Here is a 21,661-nt window from a genome sequence, read left to right on the forward strand (position 1 = left end):
GTTTTCGCAATGTTCCTCCATAAATCCCTGGGGCCGATCGTCTGGATCGGCATCGCCACGTCCGTTCATCGACGTTGCTCTTGTTACACGGTCAGGCCGGTGGATAAAACCAGCCTAACTCCGTTCTTTGTCACGTCGATGCGCTCGCAGTCGTCCAAATTGATGCCTGAGAGTGGCTCTTGGCTTGATGTCTCCCAAACGTCCATGCCAGCTGTTGAAATCTCGACTGAATCATCTGCGTGGACGACTTCTACTTCATCCCCATCCCACTGTATTAGGCATTGGTGCATCGTGGAAGGAATGCAACAGTTGGCGTGGATCCAATCTCTCCCTAGTAGGACAGCATAGGTACTCTTGCTGTCGACAATAAAGAACGTCGTAGGGACAGCTTTTCCTTCCTACGGTCGGATCCACATTCGAACACCTTGTGCGTCGGATGCTTGGCCGTTGAAATCGCTCGGTGTTACATTGGTCTTGATCAGATCCGAGCTGCAGCGTCCCAACCGACGTAGCATGGAGTATGGCATAATGTTAACTGCCGCTCCGGTGTCTACCAACATCTTGTTGACAGGCTGCCCATTGATGTAGCCTCGCAAGTACAAGGCCTTCAGATGCCTGTAACTTCTTTCTCGTGGCTTCTCAAAGATGACCGGCCGTGGGCCGCAGTCCAATTGTGCCACAGGTGCTTCATATAACCTTGGAGCGCTAAACTCTGTCGGAAGGATGAAGACCATATTTGTGCCAGCCGATGTCTCGTCATCGGCTTTACTTTGCTTGGGGCGCCACTCTTTCTTTGGCGGACGCGCTTTTGTCTCCAATGTTTGCTGAATTTTCACGGCCAGATCGGGCCGTGCCTTCCTCAACGTGTACAGGTACTGTGCCTCGGCTTCCTCCAAGTTTCGCAGCCGCTGCACCCTACGTTTCTGAGAATGGCTGAGCCCATCAGGGCACCACCTTGGCCGATGATACCTGTCTTCTTCTCCACCTGACTCCTCGAAGTCTTCTTCTTGAGATGACTCAGCTCGTTTGTTCTGAGGTGGGAGAGGTCCTAGACGCTCGAACACTGAAACCCCGTTTGCTTTCTTCCTTTGCTGTTTGCATTCTGGGCAGTTCTCGATTGTTGGCAATCGGCTCATTCCTGAGTCCCAGCAGTGTTTGAAGAAAGGACAGTCCCAGTGCCTATCCGTGTCGTCTTGCTCCCTCGACCTCCCTCTAGCGTGACGATCGTACCCGTCGTTGACTCTGTCATGCCGACGATACCTTCTGTCCTCTGCATTAGACCGACAATCCCTCTCACCATCTACGTCGTAGCGCCGACGTCGGTCGTACTGCTGCTCATATTTGTTGAGGAGATGCACGGAGAGTGGACGTTGATAGCGCACGCTTCTCACTTCCTCCTCTGTCAGGTACCGTGTGTCATCATCTTGGGGCCGGTCGTGTGGATCAGCCTCCTCTTTATCCTTGCCACGGGAGTGGCTGTTTTCCGTTTCATCTTTGCCATGGCGGCTTGCAAGCCCCGCCATGTTGATACCAAAGGAGAACTCTGGCTCCCTTATGGAGTGGCTGAGATCCACCATGTTGACGCCAAGCCACGGACGTGTGCTCCCATGGAGCTTGACATCGTGTGGACGGGTCTTTTCAAAGGAGCCGATGAGTTCGGCTTTGAGGACTGCCTTGATCTCGTCATGTTTCTTCTTGAGCTCATCAGGCAGATCCTTGTACTTGACCGGAGTGCTTTCCGCCATCTCGGATGTAGATGGCGATGTGGTGGATGTTGAAGATGGTCCCACCGGGTGTGCCAGAATGTGTTGGCGTCAGAAACCCACCGGCGGGCAGCGACGGGCAACACGAGAGAGCCGGGAACAACTAGGGCTGCGGCCGGCCCCGGTCCCTCGGAGCGACGGCCCGCAAAGCCTCCCGGTCACACGTCCGATGCTATCGCAAGGGCGTGCCACCTGACCTATACCCGGTCGGGAAGGTGTGGATGATGCCTCGCTTAGTTTCCTGCAGGGCACACACGTAAACGTTAAATACGAGCCTCGATCGGCTCTCGGGTTATCCCGTGAATCGGCTCAAAGAGCCGATCCACCCATGATTCGTACAAGGTGTCCGAATATATGGTGGTCCTGCTTGATCAAGATAAAGCCGATGAGATCTACGACGATTTAGGGTTTTCACCGCATAATCGGATCATCCTACTCACGATTGGGCCTCGCGCTCGCGTACGGTGATCATAAGCCGATCCTAGACAGGGCCTAAAAACCAACACGAGGTTGATCCTCGGAACATCCTTTCTAGGGCTAGCGAACTTCACCCTACACGCCGCTGGATCCTCCAACCCTTTGTAGGGCCTAACTATTGCGGATATTAAACTAATCCTTGCGAAGCAAGGAGCAACCGTAACGGATCGGATCTACTAAACCATGATCAAGCGGGGTGCCGCCCCTACACCTAGGATAGGTGTAAGGGCGGCTAGACATGCAAGGGTCGCACTACGATAGCATATTATATGAAGAACAATGCTAACCCTAACATATCTAAGATAACTACGTTGCTCGCCATCAAAAAGGCTTCAGCACGAGCAACGCATGAACAACGTGATAGGCATTACGCTGCCTAGATCGCAAGATGCGATCTAGGCAGCATGGTGCTTACCGATAGAAACCCTCGAGACGAAGGAGTTGGCGATGCGCCGAGATTTGTTTGTGGTGAACGTTGGTTGTTGTTTATTCCATAAACCCTAGATACATATTTATAGTCCAGGGGACTTTCTAATGTGGGCGTGCACTAAACCGTGCACGGGTAAGATTCTAACTTCTAAACTAAGATGCGATCTAATATGTTACAGATACACGGGCAATTAAGCCCAACTTGGTATAAAAGGCCGATTCACGTATTTCTTCCATGTATATATCTTCAAGTCCATCTTGATCGCGGCCCACCTCTGACTCGGTCAAATTCTGGTGATAACAACTTATTACAAATTCGTTGTTCAGTACATAAAATTGCAAATAAGTTCCAAAGTAGCGCCTCGCCGCCTAGTTTCTTCCCCTCCCGCGACGTCCCCTTCTACCTCGCTGCCCCCTTCCTGCAGGGCCAGTGCCGAAGGTTGTACAATTAGTGTCCCAATGGCCAAATTGATTGCATAGGAAACATTGTCTCGTTGGCCCTCCAGCTTCGGATTCATCCATATCATTCCGGATGCGCTGCGATGGCCGTCTACCGATGTCCGTCCTCGGTAGCGTTGGGTCCGGGATATATCGCCTTTCACTAGGGTTTACAGAGTGTTGAAATTTCCCATTGACCGAAATCCTTCCAGCTCACCGGTCCAGGTGTTGAGCACGGCCTCCTTCTGATAATACGGAGAGACGAACGAGATTTCCGACATCCCCAGGACACCACAAACAGCTAACACATGTGAGCAAGGAAGATGAAGCAACTTTGGTTTGTTGCATGTGCACTCGCAAGTTGGCCATTCTTCATTGCCAATTTTCACATCATGTGTTCGCTGCGGATTCCCACACCCGAACCTATCTGTAGGTAAGCGGACTTCGAACCTTCTTTCCACATTACCAATTTGAACAACGAGGAGATGCTTAGCTTTCTCCTTCTTCTTATGCATGTACTCCATAATCTTCGAACAATATGGTGTGGCTGGTCCGTTCACCATGTGCATCCGAGCCTTCTCACGTCTCTCTCCGTAATATTTAATCGTGCCCATGAAAATACCCTCTACTATAGCTGTAAGTGGCAAAGCTCTGTTGCCTCTCAGCACAAAGTTATACGACTCTGCGAGGTTGGTTGTCATGACACCGTATCTAGCTCCATGTGTGTCGTGCAACAAAGACCACCTCTCTGTAAGCTCATGCTCTATCCACTGCTCAAAGTTTTTAATCTGCCTTCCCTGCCTTCTCCTTGTTCCGGGCGGGTCAAATCCGGGCAAGTCGCACAGACCTTCGGGTGCCTCATAAACTGGTGCTTCTACCGCTGTTGTTCCTGCTGCAACTGCCTGCATATGTGCTGCTATGTTTGCATCTCGAGCTGCTTTCCTCTACACAACTAGTTTCTTCGTTAACTCCTGCACTTTGCTACGCAAAAAATTATACTTCCACTGCTGGTTCTGGATGCACAACCGCTTGAAGACATTCATAAGGGGCTTGTTCCTGAATTGTGTGTAAAAATTGGCCCCCAGGTGGCGCATGCACCAACGGCTCTCAATGTCAATCCATGGCGTTTCTTGCCCATGCTCTTTCAGTGTCTTAATAGCTTTCAGTATACCTGCATGCCTGTCATGAAGGATGCAAACATTCGGCTTGTCCTTTACAATTGAAATCTTCAACTGCCTGAAAAACCATAACCAGCTTTTGGTGTTCTCACTCTCCACGAAAGCAAAAGCGAGTGGCACGATTTGATTGTTTCCGTCCATTCCAATGGCGGTTAAGATTTGACCCTTGTACTGACCGAGTCGAAACGTGCCGTCGACACATAACACGGGTCGACGAGTGTCCGAATGATTCGATGCATACACCGAACGAGAAATAGACTCTATGCAGAACCCCGTAAGATGGGTACTCCGGCAAAAACATGTCCCGGATGTTCACATATGTGTCCGGATTCCTCGCTGCAGCGTCTGCGAGCAAACGAACAACGGCGTCGTATGCGTCTCGAAACGAACCAAACCTCATCTCCATCGCCTCTCGCTTAGCCCTCCAAGCCTTGCCATAAGATATGGTGTAAAAATGATGCTTCTTAACATTCTTCCGGATGGCGTTTACTCTCATGGCTTGCCCTTCCACTATTTCGGTGTACAACGACCGAGCTATGAGATTAGACGACGAAGTTGCAATGATCATTGAGGATACTTGCAAGCTCACAACTATGTGCCACAAAGTCGCTCACACGCCATGTTGTGTCATACTTAGGAACATACCCATGCACCCTTCCGGGACAATTGATGTCCACACATTCCATCGTCAGGTATTTTCCAGATGACACGGTTGTTCTCAGCTGCCTCTGACTCGCCATTGCCCACTTCATTATTGCATCCTGCATATGTCGCTTCGACGGAAACATGGCCCCTACGGCGACATTGTTCTGGTGATACTCCCAGTTAGAATCAAGACCATCGTTGATTGTCATTGCAGACGAAAAGTTATGATTCCATCTGCACTGGAATAGGCACCTCCTCCCCATCATCAGACTCATCGGAATCATCAGCATCACTTTCACCTTCTGTATCTTCCTCTTCCATATGGTTCTGGCTGTATCCATTTTCTTCGTCACCATCAACCTCACCGTCTTCTCCACTGTAACCATCACCCTGGCCGCTATAAACATCTTCCGCATGGCTGCTCTGTTCAGGCTCGTAACCACCGCCACCGCCGGGTGCTTCATCGCTCCGGCCTGATTCGTAACCACCTCCTCCATCGTAACCGCCTTCGGGAGGCGCTACCTCCTTCTCCACCGGAAGAACTAATGCCACGGGGTTAGTTCCTCTCCTTTCGAGACCCTTTTAACCAGCTCACCCACTTAGAGGTATCATCTACGAGGCCTCGGATACCACGAAATGTTTGATATCGACTTAGTCCACAATGCATGCACACCCACTGTGTGCACTTCGAGATTAAGCCCGAAACATTCGCATCGACCAGTCCTTCACCTCGCTCAATTGTCCATGTTCTAGGAGCGAGTCATATTCATCTCTACAGATTTGAACTCACTCGGATTTACTCCCATTTCATCCGATCGGACACTACCCACACCATAATAAAATACTATCTTCACTACATCCGTCATCTTTGCTCACCTAAAAAAAATGCGTCCGCGTCAACTACTAAAACCAGCCCACATTAATACACTAACACTAAAACCAGCCTACATTAACCTACACAGTTAACACTAATATGCAAAGATTAGGGTTTACCCTTGTAGCGTGAGCAACCTCTCCAACAGACAGACAGCACGAACAACACGAACAACACGCAGCACCTCGAGCACCACCATGAACCAGCAGAAGCTCAGCCCCTTACACCACCACCAACCTCCACCACTTCATCACCATTGCTGCTAAACGAGCACCACCAATCCTCTCCAAAACCTAACCCATCTGTAGATCGAGCTTCCCTCAACTAATAGCAGCAAAATGGTGAAGTTTTATTGGCTAAATCACTAGGGATCTGCGAAATATGCTGAAGTTTTCGAGCTGTTCTTGTGCAGCCAGGGAAGAAAGCAGGCAGGAAAGAGAGAATGGAAGAAGAGAGGAGAGAGGAGGAAGAAGAAAGAAGAAAGAAGAAAAGGGTGGCCGGGAGCGCGTGGCCGTGTCGACGAGTGGTGTCGACGAGTGGCGCCTGCGCGCGCGTGGCCCGGGGCCATGCCACGGTTTGGATGCTAGCGGCCGATCGGACAGCGGCAGACCGACAGGGTGCTGTCGTCTGACGGGCGTCTGACGGGCCCCCACCGCGACTCGCAATCGGCTCGCTGTGGTCCGATCGGCCCGCGGCAGTCCGATCGGCCTGCTGTAGGCCGACAGAGTCTCACTTTTGCAATTTTTCAAAATCGCGCGCTATTCGTAGAATTAAATAAAAAATTCGTATTATTTAAAAAAAAATCGCCACATTTTGTAAGGTAAAAGAGGAAAAGGGAGAGTATCTTTTTTTTTTCAAGGATAGGACTGGGATATTTGTATAGGAGATCTGGGCTAATAAAGTTCATAGAAGGCCTAATCCAAAGTTTCATAGACGGCCCAGTATTTGATGGGCCGCCAAGGCCGACGCAAGTGCACGCCTAACCGCTCTCCCCCACTCCACGGTCCACGCCGCCGTTCATCACCCAGCGCAATGCCCAAGACCAGGTCGGCGGCGACGCCACGCCCCTCCGCCGCCGGAGCCGCCACCGCCACGGCAAAGATCTCCTTCCGCTCCCGCAAAATCGTCAAGACGCCACCCGCCAAACCCCTCACCGTGGTCACTGTGCCGCCACCGGCGCCAATCCCTCCGGCGCTGCCCGCGCTGTCCGCCCCGGGCGAGCTCGCGGCCGCGCTCCGCCACCTCTCCGCCGTCGACCCGCTCCTATCCGCGGTCATTGCCTCCACCGACGCCCCCACCTTCACCTCAACCCCCTCCATCCCCGCCTTCCACTCCCTCGCGCGCTCCATCCTCTACCAGCAGCTCGCCACCTCCGCCGCCGCCGCCATCTACGCCCGCTTCCTCGCCCTCCTCCCCTCCACCCCCGCGGTTGGCCCCGATCCCGCGGTGAGCCCCGCCGGCGTCCTCGCCCTCGCTGCCGCCGACCTGCGCGCCATCGGCGTCTCGGGCCGCAAGGCCGCCTACCTCCACGACCTCGCCGCCAGGTTCGCGGCCGGGGACCTCTCCGAGTCCTCCGTCGCCGCCATGGACGAGGACGCGCTCCTCGCCCAGCTCACCAAGGTGAAGGGCATCGGCGAGTGGACGGTCCACATGTTCATGATCTTCTCGCTGCACCGCCCCGACGTGCTGCCGTCCGGCGACCTCGGCGTGCGCAAGGGCGTGCAGGAGCTGTACAAGCTGAAGGCGCTGCCCAAGCCGGAGGAGATGGCCGGATTGTGCGACCGGTGGCGCCCATACAGGTCGGTTGGCGCCTGGTACATGTGGCGCCTCCTGGAGAGCAAGGGCGCCGCCGCCAAGAAGGCCAAGAAGGGCAATGCGAGCGCGTAGCTAGGTATGTGTCGTCGATCTACGTGTGATGCTTGTCTAGTTGTATGTATTTGTTGTTCTCAAGATGTTAAATTTAGATGACAATGTGGCAGATGCTGCTGCCCAGATTAGTGAAGTGCGCATTGTAACTTGTGTGTTTATGTACACATTATGTTGTACTTGTCCTGCCTTGTTATCAATAAAGTTTAATTTCTTCATGTTGTAGAGAAGAGGGAAAGTTTTGTGGCTGGAAATGATATGGAATCGCCGTGTGTCCATGTTTATGTACAGTTTGTCATATACCATTGTTCAGCCTTGACTTGATTGTAGAAGCTAGAGCTAGCTGACATATATAACCGGTTGAACTTGATTATACTCTACTTTCCGGTGTCTGGAATAATGCTGATAACTTCTTTTTGGCGGAATAATGATCGTATCTTACCCAATCTGTAGGACTGTTCTTGATTCTGCCGTAGTACCACCCTTGATTCTATGTTTCTCTTGACAGAGAATATTGGTGGGCTCAGATCTATATTATTCTGGCATTAGGTTCTTCCTATGGTTCTTGAAATTAATTTAGTGACTTCTCTTTTAGGAAGGTAGTGGTGACAAGGATTCCGTGCTTTCTGAATTTGTCGAGTCCAAACTGAATATAATGGCCAGCTAAACCAGTTATTGGAGGCAACATAATGCTACAGATACAACTTCTTACAAACAACACAATTACTTTACATTACTGTTTACTCGACGATTTAGTTCAACGGGAGAATGAACACATGCAGTTCATGAATGTAGACGAGAATCTACAACGACATAGAGACTTAACCTTGTACATAGCCTAATAATTTGTACACGAGTACTGTTTTCCTTCATGTTATTCTCTAACCAATGCTGGATTACTTGGCTTCCTCCTAGAACATCAGTCCATTCTGAGAGATCTAGTTTATACACCTTTGTTCACTGTCCACTGGACTTTACACTGATTTCATCCTGAAAAGATGAGAAAACACTTGCACTGTAAGTTTACCTGAACTCTGAATTCGAATATATAGATACTCAAATAAAAGAGACTTGTTCGGTTAAGCTTTTGTTCTGGAAGTAGGGAGATTATTCTGATAGTGCTAGGATTAAGCCCAACGTGACTAGTGGGTTTTAGAGGGCAAAGACCGATAAATTGGACCCAGATCCTTTGCCTGGGTTGGGAAGGATGTATGCAGTTAAGCAATTTGGTTCAGAGAGAGTTCATGATGTCAGTCATGCATGCATGGTGGTAACCTCTACATAAATTTAAAGTACTAAAATACCCCTAGGTGCTGTGCCTTTTAGTTCAAACATATATGCTAGTGACATAATCATGCATAGCACACTCTTCCCCAGTGAGCATTAAAACTGACATGGCACTAGCTGATATGCAACTCAACTGAAAAACTTGTTAGAAGCAGGGGATCTTATTCTCAACGTGAGAACTATCATGAGCTTCTTACCTCAGGTCCAGAATCCCTGCGTCTTGTACTTGGGGTACGCCACGCGCCCGGCCTCGATCAGTTTGACATCGTCTTCGAGGTCCTGGAAGTGGCAGCGCACCTCCTCTGCGGACTTGCAGCCCCCCATGGCGCTGGCCACCTTGTCCCACAGGTTGGGGCTGCTCAGGCCGTAGTAGGCGAGCGCGTCCTCAAACATCTTGTTCTCCTTCAGGCTCCACACCGTTTTCGAGCTCGGCGAGTTGCTCCGGGACGACCCACCAGAAGACATCTTGAGTTTTCCTGGTGAGATTCTACTGAACTAAGTGCTAGCTTCCTGAATCTGGTGTCCTGGGACTCCTGGAAGTTTTTTGCTCTTGGAGAGGCTCTGGTGGTTTGGTGTCTCTCTTGCTGTGAGGGCCTCTATTTATAGGCCATGGGGTTCTCTTGTCTCTCTCTGTGGGTTAAAGGTGGCTACATGAGGAGAATAAGGTTTTCGCAGGTTTATTGTTGTAGGGACATGGAAAGGCTGTGAGTAAGGTTGCAAGCGGGGCGGGATGCGGCTGCCCGCTACAGAGCGACGCGGGGCAGCGCCAAGTCTGCGGAAGCTGGCAGCTTGCCGCTACAGGCCGCTATACATAGTGCGGGATACTGCGGGAGGCCGCGTCGTCCCGCGTTAGCCCGCGTAGGCGCGGGCGCTGATCGATTGCTACTTCGCTAGCTAGCTGCACTGAATGATCGATACTTACCTAGCTAGCTGATCGATTGCTACTTCGTTAGCTAGCTGCACACAACCATCATCTTCAGGATTGTAAAAATATAATTGAATGCTTAACCATAACATCAGACTTAATAATGCTTCATAACTCCGAATGCTTACAATAACATCTTCAGATTGTAAATAACTCTTTTTTTCTTTCGAGAAAACCCAAGTGGTGATGCGTTTCATTTCATTGAATAGGAAGAAAACAACAGGCGTACAGCCTCCAAAAGGAGGGACACACGCACACACACACGACCGCCGTTGAGACGCTGAGACGCCGCTGTTGCTAGTGTTTTCCCTGGTTGCTCGAGGGGGAAGTCCGAGCAGAGTCATGCCAACGCCTTGAAGAAGGTAACGGCGCCCTCAGGCGTCGCCGTTGACAGTTTGATGCTAGCACACTGACATACAAATGTAGAGGATTTCATGAATGATGCAAAAGAGTAATACAAACTATTTAAGGTCAGAAAATTCTATTTCTAAAATACACATGGAGTAGCAACTAAGGGACAGTGAGATAACAGAATTATATAATGCAGGGATACAATTATATCGTGAATGATGCAAAAGAGTAATACATTATTTTCTGTTCATAAATAAAGTTCTTTTTTTGAACTAGTGATGTATATTAGAAACAACAACATGGGTGATGTATGCTGCTGTAACTAATCCTAAATACACTACAGAACCTTCCTGAAGTTCATGAGAACAGGCTAACCACTTTACTGTTTTAACTTTGCTCTGTTTTTCAGTTTAGTTGTAGCTACCATCCTAAGCCTGCTGCTATGTAAACATGATCATGTTGATGAATTCAATATGAAGCATAAGGAAGCAATAAACTTGCCTCTGTCATTCCTCGGCAAGCCAGAAAACAAGACTGTTTCGAATCAAAAACTACTGTTCAGTCTACCATAACAGATTAAGCCGCATCGTAGCTAGGTTTTTTAAGCATCGTGAAACAATCAAACATAACTGAAAAGTTGAGGGAAGACAGCAACATGGGCTAGTAATGACAAGCAGCAACAACTTGAGAATTCTCACAGCTTCACGGGACTCAACAAGACTGAGTCGTTGCAAATTCGCAGGCCAACTAAGTACAGGCTGATACCCTATTTTCAGCAAACACAAACTCAGCTAACTTAAAATTAACATGTATGAATCCATGCAAGGTCGCGGTACAGGACCGGAAGGATCTTGGGTCACATACCATGGTTTGGATCATTTGCAGCTGCAGCGATTTCTACAGATAGCAAAGATGGTTTGTTCTGGGAGGAGAGAATAGGCTGCAGCGAGGATGTAGGTCTTGCGGAAGTTGCCGGCGACGAAACTCCGGCTGCACTTGGCGATGGAGGAACATCAAGAGGTGGAGGAAGATCTTCTCCGTTGAGGATTCCAGGAGGGCAGTCCCCACGTCGTGATGGCGGCGGCGCGGCCGTCGACCCCAACATCAAGAACTGCGAGCGAGACCGATAGGGATGGGAGAGGGTTGAGGAGTTGGGGGCATCGGGTGTGGCCGTGTGGCGGCGGCGGCGGCACCGTCCGTCGCAGAGGGGGTCAACGAGGTTACGAGGAACGGGGTCTCACCGTCTCGGGGATTCGGGGCCGAATCAATTTCACTCACGCGGTCTCTGCGGACTCTGCGGGCTCTTAGCGGGCCACGCGGCCTGATCGCTTCATCCCGCTACACACGACGCGGTCAACCAAGCGGCACCGCGCGAGCGTGTTTTGCGGGGCGGCCCAGCGGCGTGGCGGGACAACCCGCACCACTTGCAACCTGAGCTGTGAGTAATTAAACCTTTTGGCGCATGAGGGCATTCCCAATGCATGACGTCTAAAAGTTGTATCCAACAATATTCATCTAGATATAACTGTAGAAACTGACTCTCGAATTCGTCGTATTCTGAATCTGAATATGTTTAGTCCAGATGTCTTCATGAAAAACACGATTGGTTAGATACACAGCTTCTGCTCACAATTCATTTTCCTAGCTATAATTAAGTTGTATCAGAAAGGAAAATACTTTGTTCATCTAAAAAATAACCTTTTCCTGTGTTCTGGTCCTAGGTTACTAGCTTGATGGATGTGACCTGGGCTGGGTCTGGTGATCTGGTCACCCATATGTCAGCGTGGCCATGCATGGCACAGCGGTCACTGACAAATGGCAAAAATGGTTTTGTTTCGCGTGCGTTGTCACACCTCTCCAACATGTAACGTCCTAGCTAGCTTGCATGCATTTGACAACTGTTCATCACTAGGCAGCAGTTTCTACTTTCATGCCAATATGCCATCCTATCGCTTTACTTTCCCTCAAGAACCAACATGGTAAATCTATCTATCTACCGATGACATGTAAAATAGTTCCAGAGAAAATAACGTGTATAAAAGGAAAGGAAGATGGTAACATCGTATTAAGGTATCATCAAGCCTTTTGGATCAATCTACTATCAGGCTTATGTATATCCAGCTACCGTTTTGTCATCTTTGCATACAAAAACCACCACATGATATGTGAAAAAAATGTTGAGTGCTCAGTTTCAAAAAGGGAAAAAATGAGTAAGTGCTCTGGATGCATGCATCCTCTTCTGCCATTGGTTCCAGCTAATTTACTACTAGCTAGCTGGCCTTGCTCCAGGTAGGAACTTGTGAAGCCTTTAGTGATCTTTGCATATCTTTGCTTGCCTCTTATCTCAAGTAGCAAGTCATATTGATCACATGTCTAACAAGTTTGCGCAGTACTTTTAACTTCTGCACCATGGCATGGCATGATTGCAGCTTGGTTGTAAACAATTTTCCTTAACTTTCTCAATAGCTCACATAAGAAGAATATGTGTAACAGACATGCTTAACAATCCTTGGATGATGGACCACCTGTTGTCATGGCCTTGAAAGAAGAGGGTATTGCATCTATCCATGGTCTACGCATCATGCTCACCGTCTTCTTCGACGACAAGACTGTGAGGAATTGTTCTCCAGCTCCTATCAGGATTGGATCTATCCGTTTCCAGAATTCCTACTTTCTCCATTCCAAATAATAAGGCGTATAAATTTAGTCAAAAGTCCACGTTTTCTAAGTCTTCCTATTTTTATAGAAAAAATTGAACATCTACAATACGAAATTAATATCAATAGATCAAAATAAATATACTTTAATCATGTGTTTATCCAATATTGGAGATACTGATATTTTTTCTTCTATATATTTGGTCAGAGTTTTGACTAAATTATATGCCTTATTTTTTTGGAATGGAGGTAGTATGAAATTCTTGAGTTTCAAATAGCCAAAACCCCAAGAAGATTCTGGCCTATGACAAGCATACACAATGCTGCCGCTGCAAGCAGCGTGCTCAGGCCATGAATGGAGCGTCTCTGAATGGTGATGTCTCAGCCGTGTGATCCTGACATGGATCAGCAGAGCCTCTCGTAAGGCGTGCGTATCAGCCAATAGGCAGCAAGGTGCCACAGGATCAGGAAGGGCGTACGTGCTCTTCAGAGCAGAGCTGTGAAGGTGCGCATACCCAAAAACCTCTGATCTCAATGCTCATTTTAGTTTTCTGAAACCTCTCAGACTGGATGCCACCAAGCTCACCCATAACCTGTCTGAATTACCAGCTCATCTGAAAAACAGTATATCTCAACCATTTTTTTTTTGTAAAATCATGAAGAGTGGTGCTTTTTTTGAGGCTTAAGAATAGTGCAATTGTCTCTGAATCTTTTATTCAGATATCGGTGAAAAAGAAACCCTGGGGTGGCCTTGTTTCAAAATTTTACTATGAATTGTTTTGAAAGAGCTCTTGAAATCCGAACATTTTGCTTGGCAATGCAATTATGTTGCACCATGATTAATCCATCCATTGGAGAAAAGGTCACGATGTGGGCTAAGAACATCCATTCTTTACAGCCATGCGCCTCATGCGATCTCCGCCACCCGGTCGACGATGTGTAGAACAAATTCCAAAGGGGTAACCAGACGATGAACACCTCCAGGACCAAAGGAATATATCTATCTTTCCATCTCCAATGGTCTTGGAAAGGGAATTGACAGAAGGCCATCCTGTTCCTGGTCCCTTGCTGCTCCTGCTTGCCCACGGAGTCCTGGTATTTGCATCGGATGCACTGGATCAGGGTTGGGGCGGCGGGCGCAACTTGCGTTGCGTTTGATTCTTGCGGCGTGGATCGGTCCATCCGAAGATCTCTCCCATGGAATCATATCTGCGTAAAAGCCATACGAAAGATGCAGGATTCCCTGTGATATTTCGAACAATCAAAGCAATGCTTTCAAGGAGATGCTGGTTAAGTGCACACTTATTCCATGTATTTTGCTGTCATGCATTTTCTCTAGGCTTTCCGGTCTCCTAGGGGAGGCATTTCTTGCAGATTTTGTCGCTTCAGTGTCCCAAATAAGTGCAATATGGGTATCACAATTCGCCACAGATTCTCTTAAAAGGTTACCACACAACATTCATGTATGTTAAAACATAGCTGTTACAATTTGAATAATCCCCACCGACCAAATTAAGTGCAGAGCGCACAGGGGAATTCTGTATTCGACGTGTCATCTTACTATATTTCTCGCCGGGGCTCTGGAAAGTAGGAGATCCTTATTTTGACCACAGGGTCTTGTCTCCTTCAAGTGAAAAGATGGAAAAAGGGTTGAGGCATATTGTCAAGAATACATTATCTTGCACAGGGGCCAACTTTCTATCTATATATATGTTTCTGATTCCCGGAGAAAATTCATCTGATGTTGAGGCCTCACAGGGGCCAACTTTCTATCTATATTCCAAAAGCATTTCTACGGCCAACTCGCCTCCTTCATCGGTACAATCATCTTGAAGGAAAACATGAGCTGAGCTAGGCGGAGCAAAGTAGAAATGCTTTTGGGCTGTGAGCCATGATTAGTTGGTATCTTGTACAGAGCCGACTTCTATCTACATATATGGTTTTGATTCTTGGAGAAAAATTCATGTGATGTTGAGGCCTCCTCCATAGCTAGATCCTTCACAGAGCGTGAGCTGAGCTGAAAGTAGAAATGCTTTTGAGCTCTGAGCCATCGTTAGTTGGTATCTTCTTTGCCAGCTGCTTGACTGGTCCTATCTTTAGCCAAGTAGCCTGGATTGGATTATGTCACTGCATCGTCGGCTGGCTGGATTCCAAATCTTGGAGGCCAAAAGCTTGGGGATCTGGATTCGGTTCTCTGACCAAGTTGAGAAGGAGATGGGAATCCAGTGTGGAAATGAGAATCCAGCCAGGGTGAGCGTCGCAATGCTGGGGATTCAAAGCCAGCTTTCTTTCCGTCCGAAAAGGAAACGGTGTCTCTCTTTCTTCAGAGAGTACGTGCACAACATACACCACGCGCAGATTTGTTCATTCAAAGTGGACCAATTTTTCTTCAACATAGCGGATAAGTGTATTGGCACGCAAAGAGAGGGCCAAAAATAACAAAAATTACTGTCCAGTAATACACAATAACTCAAGCTACAACACTTTGTGGGAGATGTGAAATCCCTATACAATAACGCTGGTGCATAACTGCATATAACAAAACAGATACCTACACCCGACTTGCCGGCAATCTGGACCGGCAAATATTCACCAGCAGACACCGGAGAGACAAAAGTATTCGTGCCCAGTTGCTCCTCCATACACCAGGGCCCTTGTTCTTTCTCTGATCTGTGAGAGTCACGAACAAGGTCAAATCTTGCTGAGTCCAAGCCATGGTAAATTGACGGGGCTAGTGAAAACCGTCAGCCCTAATCAAGTAAATTAGGGATGAACTGAAGAACCAAACAGAGACAAGTGTTTTGGGCTGCTCAACCTTCAGCAGATTTTCTGATCTTCTCCTTTTGTTAGGATTAGAGGGAAAAGAAAACGTGGAGCATGTGCCATCCCACAAATAGATCATGCCCGTGTGTGACTCGCTCCAATTTGTTAAACTGTGAAATGATCTCTAACTGGAAAGTGCTAACGGAAAAAACAGCCAAGTCCTAGACTGACGAAATTGAAAACAACACAGTAACACTAGAGCAGACAACAGGGTTTATCCAACAATCACACCCTAAGTTCTGTTGTGCTTCGCTTTATTTTGATGATTCCGATCTTGTCGCGCAGCTCCAGAAACCGTACGTGGCCAAGAGGATTTGTCAGGATGTCGGCCAGCTGCTCCATCGTCCCAGTGAACTTGACGATGATCTTCTTCTCATCAACTCACTGCCAAATGTATGTGTTTACTACTATCGGGATACACCAGGTCCCTGCTGAGCGAAATGGCGGACTCGTCGTCCACCTTGAGTGTGGCCACAGATCCATCTTCTCCGGTGAGGTCAGCAGCAGATGGGAGCGCCATATGCCCTGGCATGCGCAGTGTACGCTGCTTCACAGGCCGAGAGCACCACTACTTTCTGCTTCGCCGATTGCCAGTTGATGGGACTCCGGCTGAGGAGCAGCAGCACAACAGCACCCCGGAGGTGCTATTGCGGTCGTCGATGTCCCCAGCTAAGTCGGTGTCACTGAAGCCGACGAGCTGCTCGTCGCCGTTCCCCAGGAAGCATCCAAGAGTGCATGTGCTGGCGATGTACCGCAAGATGTGCTTTACTGCTGCAAATTATTCAGAGTATGCTCTCCATGAATCATTCCTTTGCTACGTTTCCAAATATTAGCACGCAATGATAATCTCTTCAGAAAAAGAGTGTGGCTCTCCCATCCAGGGTTTTCAGGTTACCAATGCAATTCTTCAGGCTGACCAGATGGCTCTCATTCTGGTTCCCTCACCGGAAGACATTGCCCAACCTGGTGCTCACACTACTGAAAGTGAAGCTACGGCAGGGCACCACCATCAGGACTGACCTTATTGCAGGAACAAAAGAAATCTTAGAATGCTTCATAGAATAACAGGAAAATCCCAGGGAATGCAGAGCAGCATAGCACTATATTCAATGCAGGGACCAGCTGGACACTACGATCTAATAGTTCAGGCTTCAACTGTCTTGGCACCTTCTCCCCTTCATGCTGAAGCCTCTGCTCTCCTTGCTCCCACAATTGCAAGGCTTCTCCAGCTTCAGCAAGTCACTTTTCTCAAAGATAATCTGCTGCTAGGAAGGTTTGCTGCAGCTAGGAAGATCGATGCTGACCATGTCAGCTGGGAAATCAGAGAGGTCGTCGTGAATTACATTCAGGTGTCGCTTCTTTCACATATCCAGGAGCTTAACGGAGTCTCACATAATTGTGCTCATCAGGTCCTGGATCATGCTACAGACCTGTCTTTACTTGCAATACTTCAGCTCATAGGAATCATACACTTGGTTTTCCAAATTGCCGGCAGAGATCGTGGGGGTTGTAAATTTCGGAAGAAATGCCTGTAGTAGTCACGCGGTCTGAAGTTCTCTGTCCAACAGACCAATGACCAAACATCTGAGGTGCTCTGGTCTACACTGAGATCCCACAGTTGATTGAAGATGACTGAACCATCTTCATCTGCAGCGAAAGAGAACAGCCTCGCAGAGGCTTCTTGGAACGCATGATCAATTGGATCAAGCCGGATCTAGTTGGTGAGTAACTTGGGCAATATAGGCATTGCTTTTACCATTGTAGCTCTTGTTGCAGGGTATGCTCTTGGCGCACTGAGAATTGGCGCTACATTCGGTGAGGCTCTGACCGAAGTATGAGTGTTTTGGTTTCGACTGACAGCATTCCGGAGAGGGATCTGATTGCTTGGAGAGACGCAACCTCGTTCTGGCCACTCCCTTGCAACCTTCACTCCCAGGGCATGTCCCTCCAGCATCTGCAGAAATACAAAGTGAGAACCAGATTCACTCAAGTTCACATCGAACCAGCCAACTAGAATCTAGCAGCTACACCCCTTGAGTTTCAATTGCGCACAAGTCCAGTCATGCTGGTGAGCGATTTGAGCAGTGTGAGCATTGCTTGTACCTCTTCCAGCTCCTGCCGCAGGGTGTGCCCTTGGGGCACTGACAGTTGGCGCTAGTGGGTGAGAAATTTGAGCAGTGTGAGAGTTGCTTGTACCTCTTCCCTCTCTTGTTTTTGGGTCACAACATTCTGAAGAGGAATCTAATTGCCAAGAGAAAGACGGCCGAGTGACATCATTGCTGGGTACACAACAGTTCCTTTTTCTGGATGAAATGCAGGAAGACTTTTCCACCTGAATGCCTGCCTCAGTGTTTTCCATTTGATTTCCTTATCCGTAGCATGACAACGGTCATCAACCGACAGAGCTTTACCCCAATAATTGCAGGGAGCTGGGGCGTCACATACAACACAGTAGCACTGCATTTGGGAAAAAGCAATGAAATGACATTTAAAACAAATCTCCTGCCTACTCTGCTAATGCATCAGGGAGCGGAAAATGTTCAAAACTCACCATGGTACAATGCTTCTGGTGAGAGGTAGTGCCGAAGGGCATATTAGAACATAAATGGCGCGAGTGAGGGAAGTCCCTGCATGCTACCTGCAGAAACATGGCCAATAATGGAGGTATGATACTGCAGATGAACAGAAGTAGTACAGGTTTCACAAAGATGCTCCCAAATTCTAAAATGTCCTTGTCAAACTTGATGTCAACTAAAAACCGTGAATATTCATAGACATTACAAGCAGGTAAACATAGAAGAACTATGTTACAAGTTGAATAATGTATCTTTAACAACTTGCAATCATTTGAAATCAAAACGTTATGTTCTGCAGCAGAGAGCACACGATACACAAATCATGGTATATGCTCTCCAAATCACTTCGCAAGTCGATTATGTAATGCGCATGTCCTCAAATATAACTAGGTACTGCTTCTATTGTATTCACAAAATCAAATTGCAACTCCACGGAAAAAATGGAAGGAAGCCAATACCTCGCCTTTCTCTGCGACTATCTGCAACTCATCATCCGAGCCACCATCTCCCACACTCCCCTCCTTCTTATCTTTCATGGCGGCCGTGCTATGAAGATCGTAGTCTAGAATCACGCAGTCATCGCCATCATTGTCAATGGTACCAGCCATGCCCTTCTGCTGCAAATTCCTGGCCACAGGGGACAAGTCCTCCTGATCATCAAAACAAAGATCCCTGGCTACAGGGGGAGAGTCCTCCTCATCGGAGCTGATCTCTGCAACATCCGGGGCCGACTCCCAAGAAGAACTCGAGCACAGATCGCCTCCCACCACCGAGAGTGGATCTGGAGGGTGATGCAGAGTAGGTGTCTGAGGTGGTGAACAAGATTCCAAGTGATGGACCGGCTGATCAGGCCGGCGTGGCGGCACTGGAGGTGGTGATGGCATGGTCACATAGTTGTGGAACTTACTCCTCAGGGCCATGCACACAGGGCATCACACAATGCGCACTCGAGATACCCACTTGACGCGGCGGTGAAGCTTCGCGCCACTTCTTATCTTCTCAGGTGTTCCTTCAAACACTTCTAATGCACCAGGTAGCTCATCTTTTACTTGCACATGCTCCTTGTCATCTGACACCGCCGAAATTCTATGAAGCTCCTGATTGGAACCAAGCTGCTCAGCCATGACTGGACACTCCTGAGAGGTGGCTTCTGCTACCAGCACCACCGAGTGGTGCACCGGATTGGCATATACCGTGACACCATGCTCATTGGGGTCAACTTCCTTCAGAGCAGAGGCTGGGCAGGGAGTTGGGTTTTCTGCAGTGGGTGTTGGTGAAGTCCCAGTGGTGTTACTGAGAGGAAGTGACGCGTACTGAATCTCAATCTAGCAACACCCATCATAGATGTTGCGACCGTGAAGAGCTTTACGAGCTCTTGTTGCGGCATGACTTGATCTGAATGTGAAGAGAGCCTCAACATATGTTGCCTTGTTCACATACACCTCGTCCTGAGCTCCATAAGCAGAAAAGACCTGGTGAAGCACCTCTCCTGTAACTGGATAGAGCAAGTGGCTCACAACGACATGAAGAACGGCTCTTGCCGTCACCTCTGTTATGTCCATCTGGCAGCAACCATCATAGATGTTGCGGCCATGAAGGGCTTCTCGGGCTCGTGCCGCGTTGTGCCTCAACCAGAACAAAACAAAGGCCTTGGCATGATCTGTCCTCGTGGTCATGTACACTTCCTCAGCACCATATGCATCAAAGACTTGATGAAACGCCTCCTGCATGACCGGACAAAGCATGTGGTGCACTGTGATGGAGAGAACATGTCCTAAGATCAAATGAATGCCTTCCCGAGTGCTTGGCATTTCATCGAACATATGGTGAGCTACCAGTGCCAAGGAGTGGTGCACGGGTCTGGCATCCACAGGAACCACTGCCACGAGACCATGCCCGTTGGGGTCGACCACCTTCTGAGCAGAGGCTGGGCAGTGATTCAGGTTTGCTGGAGTGTGTTTTGGTGAAGTCTCAGTGGTCCTACTGAGAGGAAGTGACGCGTACTGAATCTCAATTCGGCAACACCCATGATAGATGTTTCGACCATGAAGAGTTTCACGAGCTCTTCTTGCGGCATGACTTATCCGAACGTAAAGAAAGCCTCAACATATGTTGCCTTGCTTACATACACCTCGTCCTGAGCTCCATAAGCAGAAAAGACCTGGTGAAGCACCTCACCTGTCACCGGATAAAGCAAGTGGCTCACAATGAATGAAGAATGGCTCTTGCCGTCACCTTTCTTATGTCCATCTGGCAGCAACCATCGTAAATATTGCGGCCATGAAGGGCTTCTCGGGCTCGTGCCGCGTCGTGCCTCGACCGGAACAAAACGAAGACCTTGGCATGATCTATCCTCGTGGTCATTTACACTTCATCGGCACCATATGCATCAAAGACTTGGTGAAACACATCCTGCGTGAGCGGATAAATCCTGTGCTGCACTGTGACCGAGAGAACATGCCCTAAGAACAAATGAACGCTTTCCCGAGTGATCGGCATTTCGTGGAACATATTGTGGGCATTAGCCCCGGCCCAGCACACTGCTTGCTGTGCATTCAGCGCTCCATGCTTCCTCATACTCTTCAGCCCACTGGCAACCGGGTGTACCCTGGCTGCTAATAGCTCATCTGACATTTGGTCGAACGCTTGATGTGCGCCTTCCTAGTTGCACTGAGCTTGGCAAAACCGCTGTGCTCCTCCTCAAAATCAACACAACCCTCCTTCAAAAGAAAAAAATCAACCCAACCCTGAGCAAGAATTACACCAGATCGATTCCTAGGGCGATCAGGGCATGAGGTGGGGAAGGAGATGAACTATTTTTGAGATGCACTTGGGGAGGTAGAACTGTAGAAGGCAGCCGCTTTATTATTAGCCGTCCTTTCCTTATAGGTGTTGTCGGTTTCGTCCAGGAGGCCCAGCACACGCAGCCCAAGGCCCACGCTGACAAACCCCAAAACGTAAGGAGCCGTCCGTGAGACCATGACCCCATGGCTCCCTCAAAAAAAAATGAGACCATGACCTCATCTTAGGTCGTTTTTTTCCTCCTCGTTTCTCCTTCTCTTGCTCCACCTCCTCGACCCCCCCCCCCTCGCCTGCACCACCGGCTGGTGCCTCCCGCGGCTGGCCCTGCTCCCAGGGTGCCTCGCCGCATCGCCCTCGCCCACCGCTGGTCCGCCGCCACCCGGACCTCCCTCTAAGCCCGCCCACCTCCCAAAATTCCGGCAAACCCCCTGCACCCTACACGCTAAGAACGAACGCAGGCGGGCCCCCACACCCGAACCCTAAGACCCAAGCACCTAGAAACCTAGGTACCCTTCCTCGCCTTCGCGGTGACGTCGTGACCAGTCGCATCGTCCCCATCTCTCTGGCGAG

General features: G+C 48.9%; 1 protein-coding gene across 1 annotated transcript; it reads left to right on the plus strand.

The window, feature by feature from the left end:
• The first annotated feature begins 6,836 nt into the window (after positions 1-6,836).
• On the plus strand, positions 6,837-7,853 carry LOC124705616 (alkylbase DNA glycosidase-like protein mag2). Its single transcript, XM_047237323.1, has one exon. It carries the CDS (start codon positions 6,837-6,839, stop codon positions 7,689-7,691), a length of 855 nt encoding a protein of 284 aa, XP_047093279.1. The 3' UTR covers positions 7,692-7,853.
• Positions 7,854-21,661: the final 13,808 nt, after the last annotated feature.

The sequence above is a fragment of the Lolium rigidum genome, chromosome 4 (genome assembly GCF_022539505.1).
Source record: "Lolium rigidum isolate FL_2022 chromosome 4, APGP_CSIRO_Lrig_0.1, whole genome shotgun sequence".
NCBI classification, from domain to species: domain Eukaryota; kingdom Viridiplantae; phylum Streptophyta; class Magnoliopsida; order Poales; family Poaceae; genus Lolium; species Lolium rigidum.